This window comes from Gekko japonicus, unplaced genomic scaffold, assembly GCF_001447785.1.
Source record: "Gekko japonicus isolate JY-2015 unplaced genomic scaffold, Gekko_japonicus_V1.1 scaffold12, whole genome shotgun sequence".
Lineage (NCBI taxonomy): Eukaryota > Metazoa > Chordata > Lepidosauria > Squamata > Gekkonidae > Gekko > Gekko japonicus.
In genome coordinates, this window is record NW_015161947.1 from 1,224,183 (window position 1) to 1,247,437 (window position 23,255).

The following is a 23,255-nucleotide window of genomic DNA, read 5'->3' on the forward strand; positions in this document are numbered from 1 at the left end:
AGAGTGTGCGTGTAAACTGTTTTTGAACTGGAACAGAGAGAACTGTCCTTTCCCTAAAATTTCTGTACGGTTTCCTCTTCCATAATTCAGTAAAGGCCTTCTTCCAACATTTCCGTTCCCTATGTAGGAAAACATTTACTATGTTGTTTCACATGCTTTTTGCCACATGGATCAGTCAGCTGATTGAAGGTGTGGCTGCCCAGTCAGTATATTTTGACAAATGGAGCATTCCTGAGTGATAATGCTCTTCTTTCTACACAGAGACTGATCTCTGATGTTCAAAGATGCCCTATGATAAAGTTTGCTGTAGGACTGCCTTGCATTAATATTAGTCTACAGGTAAAGGTAAAGGTTCCCTTGCTCGAAAGCCAGTCGAATCCGACTCTAGGGTTGCGGTGCTCATCTCCGTTTCAAAGCCGAAGAGCCAGCGCTGTCTACAAGTTAGTATAAAAGTCTACAAGTTAGTATATATAGTCTACAAGTTAGGTATAAAATCTCGTTTTGTGTCTTGACCCAGTTGTCTGGACTGGAGGAAGACTCTGCAGTAGCTTGAGTAGTAACAAGAGATCACTTTGTGAGCAAAGGTCACAAACAGGGTTCCCTCTAGGCTGAGTTAGTGTGAGCTAGCTCACAGTTTTTTAGCCTCCGGCTCACACATTTTTGTCTCAGCTCAGGAAGGATGGCTCCAGAGAAAACTAATTTATCCAGTAGCCAATTTCTTGCTCACAACCTTAAAGCCAGCAGCTCAGAAAGTAGAATTTTTGCTCACAAGGCTCCACAGCTTAGAGGGAACATTGGTCACAAATCACTCAACCAAAATAGGCACAGAATGGGAAGGGGGGGGGGAGAAAAATCCCCCTGAATTTTAGAAACGATAAGAGGACATTCTTATGGATCAGAAACTGGAGATGGCATGCTTCCCCCACCCCCCCAAAACATTGTCTTAGTTTATGCCACTGGTGAACAGGCTTGAACTATTGCAGAGTAGTTCATTTATTATTACTTTGCTTTAAATTTGTTAGAAAGTGTTATAATCTGAATACTGGAGTTCAGTGTGTATGATTTCTCACAGTGAGCTGAAAATACTTGTGTTGCTGACTTCCTTCTAGTATTTTCTGTTCCAAAAGGGAATTTCCCCACAGTGTCAGTTAAATCTTTCCACTCTTCCAGAATGAGGCAGCAGACAGCATGATGGGAAGAGAGACTGGGTTCTCCTCTGATGAAGAAGGACCAAGCTCAGAGACCCTAGCTGGGGACATGGCTGTTGCTTGGCCCCAAAATCGGCAAGTGGAGAAACAGAGTGGAGGAGAAAAAAGAAACAGAAAGAGTCAGAGGGAGAAGAAAGGAGAAGCAAAGCATTTGTTCCCATTTGAGAAGCTGTGACCAGGAGTTGACGTTGGGCCTTTGTTGAAACCCATGGTGCCAAGGGAAAGCAATATGTGGTGTCTTTCAAACCAGCCTGTACTTTCAGGCTTGACAAATTACATGTTTATATTAGCTGCAAACTGGAGACTTGGACTTGTGTCAATATATAAATAGAGCAATATTTGCATATTAAAATATTTGAAATACTTTAGGTGATAAATCAGGGAATGAGTAAGAACTACTATAAGTCTAGGCCACGAAATGGACACTTTCGCCCACAATGTAGTTCTAAATAGGAATGGTGTTGAAAAACTTTGGGTCACATGTTTTATTCTCACCTTTTAAGACCTTTTTAAGTCTTCTAGTTTTATTTGTGGGGTTATGAGGTGTAGGTGACAACAGCAAAAAAAAAAAAAAGTATAGTTTTATTAGATGAGTCCAGTCTTTTAAGAGAAACCCTTGCAGACTTCCTTTAGCCATTGAATTTTCTTGTAATTTCTCATTTCCTAGCTTCCCTTTCATGGTCATTTGCTGCCCTTATCTTTTGCTTTGGTTTGTTCTGAAGTGAAGCAGCTGCAGAAGAGGCCCAAAGATGTCACAATTAGCTTGAAGGTAGTGGAAGTAAAAATTTTGTACTTGTAAATAGGTAAGAATTTTTTATGGTTTCAGGATGTAGTTTTCTTCCACATTTAGGGCACAGTCCATTTGGATGTTGTTCTACATCAGGTCCATTGAAATAAGATGGCGGCTGTAGGACACCATAGTGTTCTGCTCTTGTACAGATCCTGTTTATTTTGGTAGGGCTGGCACAGGAGCACTTCTCAATGAATCGTGCCCCTACAAGTCTTATTAGCACACAGGGAAAACTTTTTTTTACTGTTAGAAAGTACTATGGGACCATTGGAAAACTTTTAGAGAATGTTTTTCTCTGCTGATGATTTTCTTCTCTGTATCCTCACAAATCTTTACGGGTTATGTTGATAACTTTAGTTAAACTCATGATTCATATTTTAAGCACTGAGCGAATGCAACTGGAATAGGATTTGCTTGCACCCTGCCTTTTCGTATATAATGAAAAGTATACAATTACTTGTGGGCCTTGATTTATGTATACTTTTACTGCAGAAGAAATATTCAAACTCTACTATTATACAGGATTTAAGTACACAGCGTACCTCTTGTAAGATTTTTTAAATGTCCTGCTATTTGGACCTGACTGCAGTTAGCTTTAGCACTTTAAATATGTTCAGAATTATTTTTATATTCAATCCTTGGGCAAAAAAATAAACTCTTTAATAAGATATGTTATACATGTTTCCAGCTTTCTTTCCATTCATGTTAATTGTTGGATGAATGCTGCAAGTGCATAATTGGGAGACTTCAGCAATTGAGACTACATTATTCCCTCTACAATCTCAACATGGCTGGCTTTAATCATGGCTTGAAGACAAAGGGCCACACTGTCCATGCAATCAAATATATTTGTGTACCTAATTGTTAAAGTGTGCTGTATGTAGTGGTTGCAGACATATACTTGAAATGCATCATGAGGCCTTTAGTTACCCTGCCCCCCACATATTCTGGGTTGAACTAGAGGGCTCAAAAGATGTTTCTTCCAGCTTGGACAGACAAGAGTGAATAATTCTTTGGTACCACATTCCTGACATCCCTGTGAATTTAGCCTGGATTATGAAACACTTGTACTTTAAATCCTATAAATGCATAGGAAACCAGGTTTGGGGGGGGGGCAGTTAATTTGGTGGATTATTTTGACTGGATGTTGTGATCAGCTCTTCAAAGAAATTTCAAGTATTTTCACAAAAACTTAAAATTTTGATGCAAAATGCAATACCTATTAAACATTGTGTCACATGAATTACTACAATCCCTTTTCATGCAGGCTATAAACCTTCCAGTTTCCGGGAACATCATGCCTTGGGTCCTATGACATTGGTCCCTTCAGGCTTCTCCAGGCACTGGTGGAGGCTTTTGTCTGCACTAGATCTTACTTCTGATGTTACCAACACTTCCACATGCAGAAGGGCTCCATGAAGATTGGTCTTGTGCCTGCAGAAATACTAGCATCAGGAGAAGAGAGTGGTACAGCAAAGGCCAGCCTCCGCAGGAGCCGGTGATAAGCACAGGGGGGGAACAATGTCACAGGAACCAAGCCTGTGCTGGCACTGTGCAAGGTCAGGAAGAGCATGCATTCATTATGAAAAAAAGTTTATAGATAAAGACTTGGGAATGCGTTTCCATCAGTATGCTACTGGAACGAGTCTGCAGATCCTTCCTGTGCTGGCACTGTCTGAGTTTCAGGAGATGTAATGGAACTAATATGGAAAGGAGGTACTCTGAAAACTCCTTCAGAGCCAGTGGTTAGACAGTGCAATAGGAGACACTCAGGTAATGGCTGGATTGGTATTGGAGGTCCATCAGTGGCTATTAGCGACAAGGTATAGATAGGAACTCTCAGTCTGGGGCAAGTGATGCACTCTATTCTTGGTGCTGGGGGGGCAACAGTGGGAGGGCTCCTAGTGTCCTGGCCCCACTGCTGGACCTCCTGATGGCACCTGGCATTTTTGGCCACTGTGTGACAGAGTGTTGGACTGGATGGGCCACTGGCCTGATCCAACACTGGCTTCTCTTATGTTCATATGTATCCTTAACAGTGAACACTGGGGGGGGGGGGGGAGAGAAATCAACATTACCACCATTTATGAAGCTTTATTAAAAATACAGAGGTTTGGTGCTTCCATTAATAGAAAACAGGAGTTTCAAAAGTTACTACTGAAAAATATTGAGAAGGGACATTTTTCACTTTAAGCATGAAAAGTCACATTCAGTTGAACTCACAGAACCTTAAATTGTAGCCGAGGCTGGCCCAGTTGTAGGGGTTTAGATATAATCTATCATAGCTGCAAGGATATGAGAACAACATATTTTACATTAACTTTAAAATTAGCCTAGCTTACCTTTTTGAATACAGTGGATGAAAGCATTTTTTTTTAAAGTATGGAATAGGGATTAAACTGTTGGGACGAGGATGATCCAGGTTCAAATCCTTACTCTGCCATGAAGCTCATAAGGTGACCATGGGCAAGTCGCACACTCTACTCATATCTGACAAAGGGAGCTCTGACTCTTGAAAGCTTATACCATGAAACTCTTGTTGGTCTCTAAGATGCTACTGGACTTTAGTCTAAACCCTCAGCTTAATCTCATAGGGTTCCTCTGAAGATCAAATGGAAGGAGGGGAAGAGTTATGTATGCTGCCATTAGTTCCTCAGGATAGTGATGGATGTACAGGACAGTAGCTGCATCCACACAGAAACATCTCTTTTAATTTATTGCAGTTAATAATGATTTACGTGCCCTCCTGCTAAGAGAGCATTTCAGCTTATTGCAGACCTGTAGAGCTGACAGAGTCCAGTTTCTCTTACTGCTGCTTATGTACATCCATTATAAAGTAATAGTCTGAGAAGTCTTAATTTCTTCACCAGGCATTAAGATGACGATTACAGAAACAAAATCGAAATTAGCATCTACAATCATTCCACCCCCCAGGCACTGTAAATGGACAAAACTCATATTTGCTTAGAATCTGCATACACATTTCAGCTCAGTGGTAACAGTAAAGAAACACACCAGAGTCATTAAGCACCTTGACAAGGCAACAGCAATAATCTTCACAATGCTGAAAGTTTTAAATTGAGGGTAACTTAAATGCACAAGCAAGACAGAAATAAAAAGGACTATGACCAAAGTAGCGAGAAACAAAATAAAATGCAGGGTTGGATATATATATTTTTAGAAGAGACAAGAGGAAAAAGGCACACAAATCCAAATTAATATAAAAACTTAACACACACACACACTGTTTTGAAACCTCTCCTAGTCCCCATCAAGGCTACACTCCACCTGTCCTCTTATGAGGACTGGCAGATACTTTTAACGATACTGCCACTTAAATGTAGCAGTTATGTGCTCAAAAACGGCCATATCTCAAGTTTCAGCAGCTTGGTATAAAAACAAGCTCTTTTCAGTTGATTACACAATAAAAAACTGTACAAATATTTATGCATCTAGGTCCACTATAAAATCTTTGGTATTGTCTGTATGGCATTGTCAAGTTTTGTTTCAAACACACAGAGTGGACACTGATAATGGCTTCAAACAGGATAGATGCTCTGGATGTGTAATGGTTGCAAACAGAGGCACATTCCTCACCCTGTTACTGCTGCTTCTTGGGCGGAACCCGGGACCTCGCAATCACAATGGGAACTGCCGCCAGCAACCCAATCAGTATTGCCCAGAGTGGCCGGTAGAAGAACCACCCTACGGAAATAGTTAGCAGGGATAAAGACGTGGCCAAGCAGAAGGCAAATGCTTTCAGGCCAATGTTTACCAGCTCCCGGACTACTGGAAACCAATCCACTGTAGCAGAGAGAAAAAACATAAGATATGAAGCATCAGCTAGCTTGTGTCAAATCAAAAGTAGTTAGCAATTAAAATACAGTGAAAGTGGCATTAACAGGCACTAATAGGGAACTGAGGTGGCTGGTTAACCAAACATGCCAGTTACCCAAGTGGGGACCCACTGCCTGCTCTTCCACAGCTTGAGAGCTTGCAGAGAATCCTGATGAGTTCCAGAGCATGGGCAACAGTGCAGGTGGTACCCATGGCCAGAACATGCAGTTTCCTCCATACAACCAGTCAGCTACCCACTAGGGGAGCAAGGAACCTTAGCAGTGGGATCCAGGCCACAGGTACTGCCCACAAAGTAGTGGCACCCATGGCTGAGACCTGGAGCCCATTCCACCACTGCCTGCTCTCCCTTGAATATGCCAGTTACGACACTACAGCCTTCACCGTATATATATATATCCCACTTTTACATCCATTGAAAAGGCTCAAGGCAGCTTACACAAAGCACATCCCAAAGAGGCATACAGATAATAAAACCATTTAAAAAGTTTAACAAACAATATACACAGGATATTATAAACAGCAGACAGACACACATGTCCACGCTCCAACACTGACCAAAAAGCTTTTCTATATAACTGTCTTATGGGACTTCCTGAAGGCCAACAGAGAAGGTGACTTTCCAACCTCTTCTGGAAGTTCCATTTTAACACCCACCCACCCCCGTTGCTGAAAAGACCCATGAACAGGAATTTTCACAACTCTAGGAGATGGGATGGCCATTATGGGCTGTTGGGAAAAAAGAACCCGTAGAATCCAACCCAACATCCACTTATTTCATTATAGTCCTTCTCCTCCATATTCTTACCATTATATTAACCAATCATCAGACCTTTCCTACTCTCCCATTAGGCACTGATCCGAGCACTGAAGAGCCAGTGTGGTACAGTGGTCACAGTTATAGGACTAGGATTCCCATCTCCACACAGCCACAAAATTCACAGGATTACCTTGGACTAATTACCATCTCTCTGCCCTTCCTATCTCACAAGCTTAGTAGGAGAACAAAACAGAATGATGCTATATACCGCATCCTAAATTCCTTAGAGGAAAGGCAAAATACTAATGCAATTAAAATAATTCCCAGCAAGCTCGGAAATTGAGGGAGAGACTTGGTGAAACTTAAATGCTTCAATTTAAGGTCTGAAAAAAATTCTGGGGACAATAGAGCAGGACTAAGCATATTCACAGAGCACACTGCAAAATGCTGGCTTTTATTCAATGTATGAGTTTTAGCATGCTGTACATTCTCTTGATTTGTAGGGCCACTATGTCACCTCAGTTCTATGTTAAAGCATTTCCACATCTACCTTCATTCTAGTTTCCCATGTCTCAATAAGCTGTTTTATAAATCAATGCAATGACAGATAACATCCCAGCTTTGTCCCCTGACTCCTGAGCATCAGCCAAAAAATATGAGAAGGGGAGGATTGGTTTGGAATTTCTCAGTCAAGGAAGAGTTGAAATCTAGGGCCTAGATCTATATAGCATTATACTGATTATAGGGTATTATAGAGTATTGTGTTCAGTTTTGGGCACCACAATTTAAGAAGAATACAGACAAACTGGAACGTATCCAGATAAGGGCAACAAAGATGGTGAGGGGTCTGGAGACCAAGTCCTATGAGGAAAGGTTGAAGGAACTGGGTATGTTTAGTCTGGAGAGGAGATGATTGAGAAATGATATGATAACCATCTTCAAGTACTTGAAGGGCTGTCATATAGAGGATGGTATGGAGTTGTTTTCTGTTGCTGCAGAAGGTTGGACCAGAACCAGTGGGTTGAAATTAAATCAGAAGAGTTTTCGGCTAAACATAAGGAAGAACTTCCTGATGGAGTGGTTCCTCAGTGGAACAGGCTTCCTCAGGAGGTGGTGGGCTCTCCTTCTTTGGAGGTTTTCAAATAGAGGCTAGATGGCCATCTGACAGCAATGCTGATTTTGTGAACTGAGGCAGATCATGAGAGGGAGAGCATGAAGAGTTGCCTCAGTGCTTAGTTCTTGTGGCCCTTTCTTACATGCCCAGGGAAAGCTGATCGCCACATTAGGGTCAATGTTAAATTGTGGGTTCCATGGATGAGCAGGTTCGAGTCCAGTAATCAGCTCAACTTTGTGATTTCAGCAAGAGCAAGACAAGACCCCAGAGCCTCAGCTCTGTTAAATAGCATGCAATTGCCACACCCAAACACACCCCACTCCCAGTGATAGGCTATTTACATAACATTACTACTAGACTGGTTACTTTCAGAGTCCTGGTGGACTATTGTTCTTGTGCTCCAAGCTCAGCCAGTCTCTGGTGTGACATACCTAGAATGGTTCAGTCCCAATACATAACAGTCAAGAAGCAATTTTTCTCCAAGATCCTGGAGATTTTTTAAATTTCATCTTCTGGGCATGGAATAGCGGTCACTGAGGGTGTGGAGGAGGAGGTATTTGTGAATTTCCTGCATTGTGCAGGGGGTTGGACTAGATGACCCTGGAGGTCCCTTCCAACTCTATGATTCTATGATACTTCAAGCAATATTCACTCTTCATAAAGCAAAGTTGCTTGATCCAAGATCATGATGTTTTTATTTATAAAATGAAACTAGGCTGCTATCAGCAAACTTACCCAGGGTGTAAAAAATTCTCATCATAAGGTTGATGCCTACAAACATAGCCAGCCAGCCAGCCCCACGGAGACCCCAAGTCTTCATGCTGTTACTCGCATGCTCCTTCTGGAACACCTCCTAAAATGTGAGCACATCTGATCATACACCTTGCTATCCTATATGCATTCAACTCATCTGTATATCTATCCGTATATATGCAGCAATGGCCTCCAATTGGGGGGGGGGGGGAACGGAGACAGGACACATAACCAGCAAGAAAAGGGCTGTCACAGGCCCTGGAGCCAATCACAGAATTTTGGGAGATTTCAAGCCAAACAAGGAGATGACTATTTACAAATGGATGCCCCCTGGATCTCCTGCTCCAGGAAGGTGGAAGAAAGCCAAGGTTGGCTCTTTACTTTAGGAAAGAAGGAAGCAGTTGCAAAGCAGGCACGACATTGGGGATCACTGCAGTAGCTTAACTAATTATATCAGCTGGAGGAATCAGCATATGGAGACTTTGAGCCAGCCCAGAGGATTGAATTGCCCGTGCAGAACCTCTAGGATAATCCCACATTAACAGCTGCATTGGATGCATGAACAATTTTTGTACTGAACACCCTAATGAAGAGTTCTAAAGAACTTAAACTTGCTATTTTGTGATATTTTGGCTAGCCTAAATAAAGACTTCTCCTGCTTACCCAGCATCTTGAGTATTTAATATGACGTTTATTTTTAACACATCTCAGTGGTGGTGGGGGGACCTATACAAATTACAGCCACAAACAAGTTAGGACTAGTCTCTAAATTAAAATGGCCGGTTTCTCAGAATCTCATGAGCTTCAAGAATGATATTTTAAAACGTAAAAATAAAATAGCTGCATTGCAGTGCCTGCCTTTGTCACACACTACAAAACAACATTCCATTAAACTGATCTATATTGCTAAATTATACCACTGCTCCTCTGGAGCAAGGCGTGAGATAATCCCTCTGTGGAATCAACCTGCCAGGGACTGACTGACTGGGGCTGCCCAAGCATGTAAGGACACTCCCACTCAGCTGTACCTCAGAGCCCAGTGCACACAAGGCTTCATAAATAGAGTGGGATTTATTCAGGGCGGGGCAGCTATTTCTTGCTTGTTCCATGGGCCTAGTGGAAAGTATGACCTTTAAAGATGTGGGAAATGATCTGGGTAGAGTGAAGGAAAGAGACAATGGATAAGAGATATTGGTAGTGTAGAAAGCAGAGAACAGAACACTTACACATGACAAAGATGCAAATTTAGAAAGTCACAGACATTTATATAACCCGCTGTATTAGAGCTACACTTTACTATTTCTTTAGCCTAAAAATCAGTAGGCAAGTCTTTTTACAGAGAGAAAAAAAAGGCAGAATTGGTTTCTGATAATGAGCCACAGCAGAACTGGAGACTGATAATCCTAGAGATTCTCCTGCAATGTGAATTTCCTTCATATACCACTCTTCAAATTTCAAGAAATGCTGGAGGAGTGATTTATGCTTTGTAAGTAATTCCTATGGTGTAGAAAGGACCACAACACATGCCTCCAATTCAAGCAAATGACAGTTATGCCAGAAGTCAAAGAGAAGACTAATGTTCTTCAATATTAGCGAGGCAACAATTTGCAGGGACACTCCTATACATAGCCTCCCTGTGCTCTAGCCAAATACTTCTGCTTTGTATTTGCTGGCATGGGATGATTCAACCCACTAATAAGGTTGTTAGTTTATAAACCTATACCTTTAAAAAGATCTGATGTAGTGAGAGAGGTTATGGCCAACGCACTTCCTGGTTCACTGCTGTGGTAGTCTAAGAGAGGCAGTGCTGTACAGTGGGCCAAAGAGAACAAGACAGAAGTGAAAGAGAGAGACAGAGAGAGGAAGGAAGGAAGGAAGGAAGGAAGGAAGGAAGGAAGGAAGGAAGGAAGGAAGGAAGGAAGGAAGGAAGGAAGCTCTATCTACAAGTGGAGCATAGGGATTAATTATGAACTTGTTACGCTATACAAAGTAGGTGTAAGAAGAATTCCATTCTTCTTATTCTTCCTATGTGTAAGAGGTGACCTACTCTTACAATGTACTTTGCTCTCCAGTAACAGATGAAACAGTTTTCCTAGGAGAATGGGATGAAATTAATTTGTCTGTATTGTCTTTTATCTGCCTATTTAGATCTTTTCTTTCACTGGTCTCCTCTATAATGATCATGAACTCTTACCTCAGCAGAGAGCTCATCAGGATAAAGAATCTCCAGAACATCACCAGATTTGGTTTTGTATGAAACCAAGTGGTCCCCTCGTTGCCGAGCAATTACTGTCACCTAAAAATCAGCCCAATTGACAAGATTAACACAGATTTAGAGTCTCACACGTTATAATCTGTGGAATGTTACTGCTTTAGAGAGAAGATTTACCGTATCTGCTGGACCCAAATGGGATGAGTCTCCACTCAAACCAGAATAAAAGAAGGAAACACGAAGGTCTCCAACCTGAAAAAGGTAGGGGAAAAGGTTAAAAAAGGTGACAACAGAAACTTCCCAGTGGTGATTTTGTGTACAGATTTCCTGTATTCTCTGTGCTAATGCTATTCCTATGTCTTAAGAGAGACTCACAGAAGACCCTTCCAACTTTGTCAGAGTGCAGAACTTTGGAATCAGCACACTTCAGTCCCTGCAAGCTGTGGATTATTACATCTGTGTGGGAAACTCTACTGATAGGGCAGTCAGAACAAATTCAGTGAGAAACATTATTTACACCTATACCAGACCATTACTATTCCCATTTTACAGACAGTGAACTGAAGCTGAGACACATCCGAAGAGCCAAGCCATCCGAGGAGTACATTACTGGGCACAAAACCCAAGTATTTCAAGTCAAGGTTTGTCAGTACACCCACAGTGACTGTCATTTTAGATACTAGTAAGGTCATGTGGTCCTTCTTAAACAAAGAAGAACTATGAAACTATCATTCTGTTCTTAGCTCACTGCTATTCGGAATGCCAATCCAGACAGATTACTTAGATGAAAAGGAAATATACATGATTCTCAGTTTCTTTTCATGTACTGGTTTATGAAGACTGATCGCATGATAGCCATTTTTGGAACATGATAATCGTGCATATCAATACAATAACAGGGTACCTTATTCCAAATAAGACGGAATTATTGCTATTATCTTTCTGGGGAAATTGTGATCTACTCAATATGAAAAAAATACTTCTTGACTTTTTGCTGGCAGCAGCTAGAGCCTGTATAGCCATTAAATGGAAAAATAACTTACCTCCTTCAACTATGGTATGACAAGATCTGGCAACTCTATGTAATGGAAAAGATTGCTTATAAGAATATGCTAAATGACAATGCAAAGCAAAAAGCTAATTTTCCAGCGATTTGGTATCCATTTTTGGAGTTTATGTCAACTAATGGTAATGTACCAAAAAGTGCCTATCCAATAGACCTGTTACAATTGTGAAGCCTAAGTGACCTTTGTTTTCTTGGTATGTACATGTTGTAGCACGACAATTACCCTAACCAACTGTTAATTGAACTGATATGCACCATGATGGAATTATTTGTTTGCATTTTTTCTTTGTTAAAAATGTTCAATAAAAAAAGTAAAAACAAGGAAAGAGGATGACACAAGGACCTATTTCAGTGTGATGCTGTTTCCATTTAATGGGACATGAAGGGTATCCAGCATGTTACTGTCACCAGCTGCTTACTTGCCCTGCCCCTTGGCTTTTAAGAACAGCACGACACACAGAACTAAGCAGGTGAGGCTTTTGATGGAAAAGCGCTTACTGAATTTCCCTTAATGGTGCAAGAGCAAGACCAGTTAAAAAAGGATGCAACCTGATCAACACAACTGGCTTAGGAAGACAGTGGACTTATTGTTGATTTTTGCCAGTGTATACTTACTTCTGGACGTCGAGGATTCTCACTGTGAAAGAAGTAATCCCCTGAGCGGATCACATCAGCATGTGGATCTTCCAGTTTTGACAAGCTCATCTGTTTGAAGTTATCGATCTTCTCAATGAGGCCTAGGAAGGACTAAAGCATTAACTCTGTTCTATGCACAGCACAAGACACTTAACTACAAGAGTCCATTCAGACAATCTGGGTTATTATGTACTATTTGCTTTGCAAGGGTTCAGTGAAACTGGAAAATAAAGACTGCCTGACTTTAAAGTGACACATTTCCTTTCAGTTCTTCCAAGATTCCCCAGCTGTGGGGTAATCTTAACCCCCCCCCCCCCCAAAGAAAAACTTTACCTTTGGAAAGAAAAAAATTGCCCACTTGGACGTCAGGAGCAACTGCAGTGAAAGATTCAACAGCCATGGCACTGCAGGGACAAAAGGAATGGCAAGATGAATTCCAGCATGGTGGACCCAAAGGCACGGAAAGAGACAAAGGTAATTAAGGCTTCTCTCTTATGAAACATTTCTGGCTTATCCAAAGAAAGCCAAGGTCCTTCCCTTGTCCCTAGTAAAGAAACCAGCAAGGGAGCCTACATAAGTGCACCTGCTGTGGGGTTCATAAACTCTTCTTGTTGCAGAATAGTTAGCAAAGTGAAATGCACTGAAGGATTCAGTCAATCGGAAAAAAAATCCTTCTGTGAAATGACTCATACAATGCAGAGTCAGAAGAACAGATTGGGAAGAAGTTCATTTGAACACATAAGATTTACCTGGGGTTTTTATGGGCAATTTCTCGATCAAAGTTTCTGCTGTTCACAACTTCTGATTTCCATTCAGTATCTAAGGGGAAACAAGTGATATAGATCAAAAAAGAAAAACTGGAACTCTAGTTTCAAAACATTCTTCTCGGTTTCCACAGGTCATGTAATATACACAGTACAACGATCACTTGCATGCTGAAGAAGTGTCCCTTAGAAAAGGTCCTGAAGTAGAGGTTCACAGGGGTAGGAGCAAAACATGATATCATCAATGGAGGATGAGGTACAGGAACAAGCCAATAAAAACCAAATAATAAGGCAGCATCTTCCCCATGTTGTGAAGGGCAACAGAATATCTGAACCTCCACAAGCCATCTCTTATTTAATTTTCTGAAATAGCAGAGGCTTCTTCACCATGCTCTTTGAAGAAATGAATCCCAGGAAGCCTCAAGGTAACTTGCACACTACTCAGGTAGACACAGGTATGCTTGAAGAAGGGTTCAACAAGATTCAGTGCCCTTCTAAATACCACTGACTGTTCCTGAGAATTACACGCAGTCCATCCTGAGCTTCTTGAAAGAAGTGCAGAGTACAAACATCATCAATAAATGTTCCAAAGCCATTTTAAATCCACAATGCAGAAGATTCTGTACTTCCAAACAGCTGCAGGGCAGGCAAAAATGGAACAGATGCAACACTCACAAGCACTAGCCTCGAAAACTGCCCAAAGCAATGCAAGAAGTGATTGTGAGAGGAGCTCCTGAAATCACACAGCTCTCACTGACAACCCTAGCAGAAGAATTTCAGTGCTGTTTTACTTACTATACGAGTATCTTGTTTCTTTCTTAAGCTCGCCATTCTCTTCATAATCCCTACAGGCAGGAGGAAGAAAGGACAGAACACGCACTGAAGTATGTCCTGTGAGAAGTCCATGATGCCCCACACAACTTTGCATTTTTATGCATACTAGGCCAAATATTAGCTAAGGCCAATATGAGAGTTTAGCTAATCTAATTAACTTATTGACCGTTAAGGAATGGCCAATAGTGCTGCTTCTGTGAGGTGAGGGTAAGCTTTGCTTTGATTGGGGGGGGGAACCTTTACACAATAGGGTTTAATGTTGTCAAGACTGAGGGGAAGGCAGCATCGAGGAATCGAGGAGGCTGCAGGCAAGGAAGCCAAACGAGAAGAGCTGAAGGACACAACAGGGCAGGAATAGGGGACACGAGGGAAGGATCTGAGGAGCAAAAAAAGAGAAAAAAATAATGGAAAGAAGATAATTGTGGAAATGCAAGGACTAAGGATGGCTTTGCATGCTATAGCTCCACAGTAAAGCTGTGTGAAAGTAGACTAGAATTTCAACACATCAGGGCAATCCCTAATTAAATTCCTATGTAGTACAGCTTGAAAGAACATGTCCCAAATATCAAAATCCAATTACATGTTGGTTGCATGGACAAATACTGGGATCTGAGGTCTTGATTTAATGTCAAAGGCACACAGAACATCCATTTCCACAAGTGGCCAGATAAAGTTCTCCCCAAACTTCATACTTCTTGAATCTTGATCACTCTCAAATCTGCACTGACAGCCTGACTTTTGAGTGGAGTATTCAGTAAAACAGCCTCAAATTTGGTGTGACACAGACATGCAGGCAAGATGCCCATATCTATGCCACTTGGCTGTAACCCATTTGGCACATTGCTCACACAAGACAAGGTTGGAAGAGGAGCTGCAGGCCTAGACACAAGGCATAAAAGATTTTTTCCCACCAGATCTCAGTTCCTCAGACTTTCCACTCTTGAAGCCAGCTATAAACAAGTGACTCATAGCCGTGTGTTCATTTGTTTTTTATAGCTTTGAAACACCAGTCACCATTAAAAAAAACAACAGCAACCTGATACCAAAAAAGAGACTATATCAAACTATTGTTACAGCCATGCCCCAAGGGTACAGCATTGCTGCATACTGATGAATATAGGAGCCTTCTCTTAATATCCAGTTCAATTAGAAGAAGAGAAGAGATTGGATTTATACCCCGCCCTTCACTTGGAGTCTCAGAGCAGCTTACAAACTCCTTTCCCTTCCCCTCCCCACAACAGACACCCTGTAAGGTGGGTGGGGCTGAGAGAACTCTGACACAAAAATTCTCTGATACAAAAATTCTCTCATACAACATACTTTATGGCAAAATGAATGTTCATAAGAGTACAGCTTACTTGGATTCTTCATATTCTACCCACTGATACATTTCCACATGACGTTTAAGCTTGACAGCCCGGATGGAAAGCCCATAGCTGGGATCATACAAAGGCTAGAAGATATAATGGAAATTTACATCAGCAGAAGGTTCTGTACCTTAGAAGGACTTACACAAGGACACTGAAAAGAAGGACACCCTTTAAATCTGTGGTGTACTCATGTCCATGATACTATTTTAAATATTTATAACCCGCACAATTTATTTTAAAAAATCCTAACAACAAAACAATAAAACCATGTTATTAACATCTAACATGATAAAATCAGCAACATAAATAAGCCAATTAGAGCCAGGGCCCTTTAGGTCCAGAAATCTATTTGGGTGGCCAGCTGTTAAGGCCCGCCACAAATAATGAACTGTGCTCCAATGTTTTCTGCCAGTTTTCTGCAGAGTAGGATGCTTAGAAAAGCAAACCAGCTAGAGTCCTAGCTAGTGCTGGTATCCAAAGTAAACAGCCATGACCACCCTTATCATAATCAGTTCCATCCAATCTCTTGCAAGGACCACTGGCCAAAAGCCTGGTAACAATACATCAAAAATACAGCATCTCTGCCAAACTCTCATGCCACATTGGCCTTGTTTATAAAGGCAACTCTTGAGAACATGAGTCTGTCCAGTAACAAAAAATCCTGATTAATAACAAGGTGGCAGATTCTACTACTTAAATATCACGGATCCTGATGCTGCTATACAGTGTGGTCAGGTAGAAAAACAATTCTTTTGCTGGAATAATGTTGTGACATTGTAATACAGGGACTTGAAAGGCCTTTGGACAAGAGCTTTCATGCAGCTCAGTCATTGCTTGACTTCTCTGACAGCCCAAAACTTTTCACCTGAAGCAGTAATAAGGAGCACCTCCAAAGACATGCAGGGTGTAACCACAGCCAGTTTCAAAGAGAAATGTTGTAAGTCAAATGGCATGACTTTCAGGCATTTAGGCTTATGTTTGGAGAACTAACCTCTTGGGCTCCCATCATAAAACATCTTAGAGAGGCACTGTAAATTTGCAAAGCGGAGCTCCATGACCCAAACCTTAATGCCATACTGTAGCCACTATGGCCTAGAACACTGTGGGAATTCAGCAACAGGCTATGAACAGCTCTGTAGGTCAACTGCCAATCCCAGAGGTTAACTGTGTGTTAACCTTTGGATGTAGTTTGCAGATGCAAATTCACAAATATATACAAACAGCTGGGTTGAAATCAGAAAAGACAAGCCTTGGGGGGGGGGGGGGGGGGGGGGGAAAAGGGGGGGGAGGATCTACAAGAACTGCAACAGCAAAACATTTATTTTTGTCCAGCATTGTCCTTTTCAAAATGTTGTCTACTGAAGCCATGTTGTTTACCTTTGAAGTTCTAAGGGGGCCTGACAGGTGCACAAGTTTGTGGTCATTCTCTTGTAATACACTTTGGATGTTGTCAAGGGGGACCACCAGGGAAAGCCCCTCATTCAGAGAGGTGGCTGTCTTCAAAGCTCGGCCCTACAGGGCAAGGAGAAGAAAAAGAGTACATGGGCAAGAAAACACAAAACCAATGAACACTGCACTGAAAAGGAATGAACAGGAGCTCCCTGTACAACAGAGAAAGACTTTATCTGCAGTGCAATCCACCTCTGCTTGAACTCATAGACATCAATCATCTAACTCTACTGGTAAAAGAAGGTCAAAGAAGGTGCTCTGGGGATAACAACATTCTGAACAATTTGGTGGGTGGAGGCAGCTTTGCAGTTGAATATTTTTGAGGAACGAAATAGAGGACATGGTCATTTGTCAGGATTTCATTGTGGCTGTTCACTGCAGGCCTCCCCGACAGAGTTTATAGCCTCAAATCCAATCCTCTTAAAACTCCTGTATATTCTAGCTCAATGAACCATAGTACCACTATCTTTGCTTGGACATAAGCAAGTTCTGAACATGGGGTGATCCCAGGATTAGCAGACACACACCGTAGGGCTTAGTCCAGAGGTGAGCGCCAAGAACAAATGGAAGCAACGACAGAAGGCTGTAAAATGCAAGGTCAGTCTGCAGGCTGAAGCATCCTCCTCCTCTAGGGAATTGGCTGACAATCTCTTGTCACGCTTTCATAGGCTCACAGAGGAATGTATTTTAAGGAATTATTTATAGACTGTGCTTGCAGAAGTTGGTTAAGTTATAACCTCAACAGATAAGTCTTTTTTTTTTGGTAGAAGCAGAATTGAATACAATTTGGGCTCTGTTAACGTAAGGAGAGTCAGTTCTGCTTTCTGGCACAAAGTTTCCCTGCACTAGGGATTAAGAGCACAAAGCCTCATCCAAGAGATGTCTCAGGAGAGACTTGGTAGTCATATGGGTGGGTACAGCTTAGTCTTGGAGGCACTCTCCAAAAGACAGTTGCCATTTTTGGAAGCACAAAGCCTGGCTGACTAAGGAGCATTGAGTTCTCCTTAATGCTGCAATAATAAAGGTTGGAGGGGGAGAGATCACCAAACCATTCAGGAAATAGCACACACAAATATTTTGAACAAGACGTATCTCCCGTTACCGTTAATCAGTTCTCAGGTAGAATGGATACTCTAAGGGAGAATTATTTGAACACTGTTTCTCACCAAATTTATGGCCAGGAGTCATGTCCATAATTTTGTTAAAATATTTTTAAAAAATATTTATTTATTTATTTATATATAATTTCAATTTATAGCCTGCCCTCCCCGCGACGCGGGCTCAGGGCAGCTCACAGATAGGCATAAGCCAACGCATAAAAACAAGTTAAAACCATATAAAACCATTACTACAGTATTACAACACGTTAAGTGCTCTAGATGTTCCAGAATAATCTTCCATCAAGATGGCGTCTCAAAGATGGTACATCCAATCAATGCTGTCAGTTCCACATGACACTGTCGTTCTCTCTTCACAGGCCCAGTTAGTAATTATGGTAAAATAACGATGGTACGATAATGATGGTATGATAGTGGCAGCTCCTAAAAGGCCTGGTGGAAGAGCTCCGTCTTGCAGGCCCTGCGGAACTGCACAAGGTGCCGCAGGACCCGTATCTCCTCCTGGAGCTAGTTCCACCAGGAAGGAGCCGCCACTGAAAAAGCTCTGGCTCTCTGGCCACCGAAAAAGCAAAATCCATCACAAATTTGACAATCACTTACTGGCTGCAAGCTTGCCTTTTAGCATGCAAGACCAGTAAACAGCAAGCTAGGCCTGTTCCAATGATGGATCTACTAAGTATGCTAGTCTGCTATTTCTGGCCTCTTCATCCTGAAAATGAGTGCACTGTATGGAATGGGATATGAATGCTGTGGGCCATAATGGAAATGCCAAAGGGCCCGAGAAGATCTCAAGCCTTTCTTTTTGATACCCCTAGTAACACATGAAAAAATACCCGAATATCCTTGCACAGCTATCCCCCTACACTTACCTCATTGGTAAACAGAATGTAGAAAGACATTGCAAAAGTGGCAAGCCCAATGAGCATCCCCCCAGACGTCTCACTGAGGCGTTCCAGAAACCCCGGCTTCCGCTCACTTGTGATTTTAACATGTTCCTTCTTGTTGCCTGTGTCGGAAAACTGTTAGAGAGAAACAAGAAGAAACTGAATATTTATGGATTGCATTCTTGTCATAAAATCTCTTCTACACATAAATCCAAAATGGGCGTCTACAAAAGGAATTCTCTACACAAAAGGCTGATCAACTAGAAGGATTGTAGATTCACCTAGTGTTAGCCAGATTGCCTCGAATTATTGATGATCTTAGAGGAATTATGATTTTACATGAGGCAATAGACAAATAAGGGAGCAAGCACCTATGTATACAGGGGTCCCACTTCTTCCAGACACACCAGAAATAGACTCAAAGGCTGGCTTCAGTATAAAATGGTTTTGTTCACTGAAGATATCTCACAAGCATACAGTAATTCAAACACACTCACAATTACACAGATCTAGGAAAATTAGAGAGTAGAGGATAGTACATTTGCATTAGCAGGATAATCACTGAGGGGCAATACTTTACCTGTCCTTGGCGGGATGAAGCAATCCTTAGGAAAAATAAGGGAGACTATGGGGTAATAGGGTCGTGTCCTGAACTGGCAGAGACACGTGGAGACTCTGGCTGCGCAACCAAGAGTCGTTGAGTTAGGATGGGTATAGGAGAGAGCGAGAGAGAGAGCATGGCGGGTTGCCCTCTTTTATGAGGTGGCATGGGTGGGTGGGCTAGGCTGACCACATCCCCTGGCACACCTCCTATTAGTGCATCCCAAAAACATACTGATTGGATCTGGGTTCAAGTGGGAAGGGTCTAAGGGGGGTGGTCAATATTCAGATCTAGTAGTCCTGGGCAAGACAGTGGCACCTGGAGGGATGGTGACTCATGCGGCCAGAGTCATTGTCATGGACATTCCTTGATTGTCTTATGGCGGCTGCTTCAGCTAGGTGAGGCTGGGTGGGGGAAGGGAATGTTGCCTGTGTGCAAGGAAGGAAACTCCGCATGGAGTTTGAATCCTTTGTTTTAGGTCTTCTGCCTTGGCATGGCATCTGTCTGGCTTTCAGTGCTTCATGTTGCTAGGGAGCTGGCCCATCATACAGCAGGTAAGAGGGTAGGTAACCTCTGAAACCATAGGCACATCATCTCACAGGAAGGCTTCCTTCTTCTGGGTGTGTGTGTCTGTAACTGGCATCATTTTTGGGTCACCACACAGTTCAGTCCCTTTTGCACACTACTGGCACAGTCCAAGTCTTATCACTTATGAAACTATAAGTCCATAAGAGCGCTATAAGCGCCTTGCAGGGCAACACTAGCATGTTGGTGGCACTAAAAATGTGTTATAACTAGCAAGGTTGGCAGTTTTTAAGGAAAACAATTAGTCTGGAACAGGACACTGGCACAATTCTTTTTTATTAGGGTTCAGATAGATGACAACCATAACCCGGGGGGGGGGGGGGGAAAAGAAGAAGAAGAGGAAGAGGAGGAAGAATAGATTGGATTTATACTCCACCCTTCAGTACCCAAAGGAATCTCAGAGCGGTTTACAATCCCTTCTCCTCCCCACAGACACCTGGTGAAGTAGGTGGGGCTGAGAGAGCTCTCTTGAGAACTGCCCTTGAAAGAACAGCTCTGAAAGAACTTATGGCTGACCCAAGGTCATACCAGCAGCTGCATATGGAGGAGTGGGGAATCAAACCCGGATTTGCCAGATTACAGTCCACGCTCCTAACCACTACACCAAACTGGACTTCTGCTGGATTCACAATTAATCACTGGCTGTAACATAATAAAGCGAGTGAAGTTAGGAAAGAAAGCCACTATAAAGGATCAAGGCTGCAGTTCCCAGATCACACTGAAGTATTCAGTCCACTAGAGTAGTCACAATGAACTAATTCACATTCTCATTTGGCCAAGGAGTACAGTTGTGTAGTAGCGGGGGAAGGTCAAACATGCCTCCCCCCACTGTGTAGATACAACTCCAGACTTAGGCCTGTTTGCATGGAGGTCCAATTCATATGACTTTTCCCACTCATTAAAAAGGAAGAATGAGAACACTGCACAAGACACCTTTATGCCCCTAAGTGCCCTATGTGCAGTACAAGCACAGAACACTGAATTTGCCCGATGTCCTACATACATAGTGTGCATTCCTCACTCCACCCCCAATGTTCCACTGCAGAAGGACTACTCTAAGTCAAGTGATCTTCTGATTCTGGAAAAAGAGGTCTAAGCATCAAGAATAAAAAAAAAACCCACTTAAAAATGTTAAAATAGGATATAAGAAGTACAGAATGGCCAAGCTGTACATTCAGCAAGATACCCCCTCATCATCCACAGAAGGTACTTCTCAAAATATATTCCGATACAGATGTACAAAGCTACCTTAAGAAAAGGCACAAACACCCTACGCACTCTCCACATTTGAGCACACCAAAGGGTGTGTCTACTCAAAATATTTTCTACAGTTGCTCATGGCAACAGGCTGTGGGGCCAACAGCATTGATGTATACTTGTCTCCCTGGGGAAACACGATCCTGATGTAAAGAAGCTATGCCTAGGCCCACTTGCATGTGTTACTTCAAAACAGTAACAAGAGAATATCTTGGCACCAATTTAGTAATACATTTAAAATTTGGATTAAGCAGGACTGACGCTGCAATCCTAAACACAGTTACTGTCTTGTAAATACAGTGGTACGGAAAGGTATAATTCTGTTTAGGATTGCACTCTGAATGTATTAAATTAAGACTACTGGCAGTTCAGTCTGGCTTTTTCTGCCAAATTCATGTAGACAGAGGCCACTCCACCCCAAACTGCTCTGCTTCCCAGGCAGATGTTCTTTGGGATGTTAACTATTGTTATCACCATACATGGCCTCAAGAATCATTCAAATAAATAAGCATGGTAAAGGCATTTTCACACACATCACTGAACGACTTCTTCTTACACCATTTGTTTTGACACAGATGTTAAGTGTTGTTAATACAGGAGAGCAAGTTGAAGCCCAGTCCTTGTCAAACTAAATGCATACTGTAGCCAAGGTAGGCCACACATTTGCACTGTGCTCAGTGGAAAGCTACTTTTACATAACATATATGAAAACATGAAGAAAACACAAACATGTTCTTTCCAAAAAGGGAACAGTGTGCTAGCTACAACAAAGAAGCAAACAGTCACACATGCATTAGTTTGTGGTATGCAATCTTTCCAAGGCAGCAGTTTACTAAAGACATAAAGGGAACCGACTTGGAAGGATTCATTTCTAATACAGAGCAATGCTTACCATTTTTCTCAGTTTATTCTCAGGTACTGAGACAGCGGGCCACTGCTCACAAGACATTTGTACTTATAAACTAATTAGTCCCATACAGCCCAATACTATTATGCATCTTTTAATTACATTTTTTTTATCCAGCTGTTTCTCCAAGGAACTCAGGGCAGCTTACATGGTAGCCACTTCCATTTTTATTCACACAGCAACAATGTGTGGTAGTCACCCTTTGAGTTCTGTAACTGACTGAACATGTTGCACCAGGTCTCACCAGTCCTAGTCCACTACTACATCACCCCACCGGCACAAATATACAGAATCCCACCGAATTAAGCCCGTGTGTATAGGCTTCGCATGCCACAGCAGCAACTTCTATAGTGTCAGTATCTCTCCCCTCGCCTAAAGGGACTAGAGGAGGACAGAGGCCGCTTTTGAGGAAATAATTCCAGAGTAGGAGCGATGTTGCGATGCTAGTCTGTAGTTGCAAAAATATGCTGCCTGTGGCATCATGAAATCGAACACGTTTTCATTCTAGCATAAACTGTCGCACGCTATTATGGGAACTTTGCAGTACCGCAGAACCGTTCCTCATTCACGTGAAAAGAAGCAGACACTTACGTTTCGAGACATTGCGAGTTTCTGAACCTGCAAAATTCGTCTACGTTCTTAGATGAGGTTTCTTGTACCAGAAAGAAAAGGGCGGCTGTAACACAATTGACAGAATGAATGCAAACTCTTTGCCAAACCGCCCCACCCAGCAGGGGTTAATCCGCCACTCCCAGGAGACTCCGCCCCACCGCAGCCAAGGAGCAGGCTCCACCCCCTGCCTTTTGCAAGCAAGCGGGTAGAGAGCTTCTTTGGAGCATGCTGGGAAATGTAGTCTGCAAATGGGGCGGCTAACGCGGCCTCTCGCAAAGCATTGCTGGGAGTATCATTGGTCAAAGGCGGTGCAGCAGTTATCCTGTCACAAAAGCATGTTGGGAAAACAGGCTGCTAGACGCAAAGCATAGTAGGCTATGTAGTTCTTTCATGAATAACGGCTTAACCGGTCCCGTTTTATCGTTGCTTTTTCTAAGTTCCCGTGATCATTCTGGAAGGAACTGCCGTCTGGGTCGCCGT

At 42.3% G+C, this 23,255-nt stretch overlaps 2 protein-coding genes across 4 annotated transcripts in view; one reads left to right on the plus strand and one right to left on the minus strand.

Annotated features, from left to right (window-relative positions):
* Positions 1–1,924, plus strand: part of XPC (xeroderma pigmentosum, complementation group C) — a 26,142-nt gene extending 24,218 nt beyond the window's left edge. The window contains exon 16 of the mRNA XM_015429358.1: positions 1,171–1,924. Within this exon, the coding sequence (XP_015284844.1) occupies positions 1,171–1,383 (213 nt within the window). The 3' untranslated portion in view covers positions 1,384–1,924. The remainder of the gene's footprint in view (positions 1–1,170) is intronic.
* The window catches only part of TMEM43 (transmembrane protein 43), a 38,979-nt gene extending 16,073 nt beyond the window's left edge, over positions 1–22,906 (minus strand). Inside the window, exons 1-12 of one of the 3 annotated variants that reach the window (XM_015429382.1) lie at positions 22,149–22,225; positions 18,799–18,948; positions 16,740–16,874; positions 15,351–15,445; positions 13,954–14,003; positions 13,144–13,213; positions 12,728–12,798; positions 12,374–12,495; positions 10,870–10,944; positions 10,675–10,776; positions 8,463–8,580; positions 5,596–5,802 (exon numbers count right to left, since the gene is read on the minus strand). In XM_015429382.1, coding sequence (XP_015284868.1) covers positions 5,600–5,802; positions 8,463–8,580; positions 10,675–10,776; positions 10,870–10,944; positions 12,374–12,495; positions 12,728–12,798; positions 13,144–13,213; positions 13,954–14,003; positions 15,351–15,445; positions 16,740–16,874; positions 18,799–18,948; positions 22,149–22,205 — 1,248 coding nt within the window. In that variant the 5' untranslated portion in view covers positions 22,206–22,225 and the 3' untranslated portion in view covers positions 5,596–5,599. Of the gene's footprint in view, positions 1–4,111; positions 5,803–8,462; positions 8,581–10,674; positions 10,777–10,869; positions 10,945–12,373; positions 12,496–12,727; positions 12,799–13,143; positions 13,214–13,953; positions 14,004–15,350; positions 15,446–16,739; positions 16,875–18,798; positions 18,949–22,148; positions 22,226–22,754 lie in introns of those variants that run through there. The other 2 variants (XM_015429385.1, XM_015429381.1) reach the window with 2 other exon arrangements.
* Between the last annotated feature and the right edge of the window lie 349 nt (positions 22,907–23,255).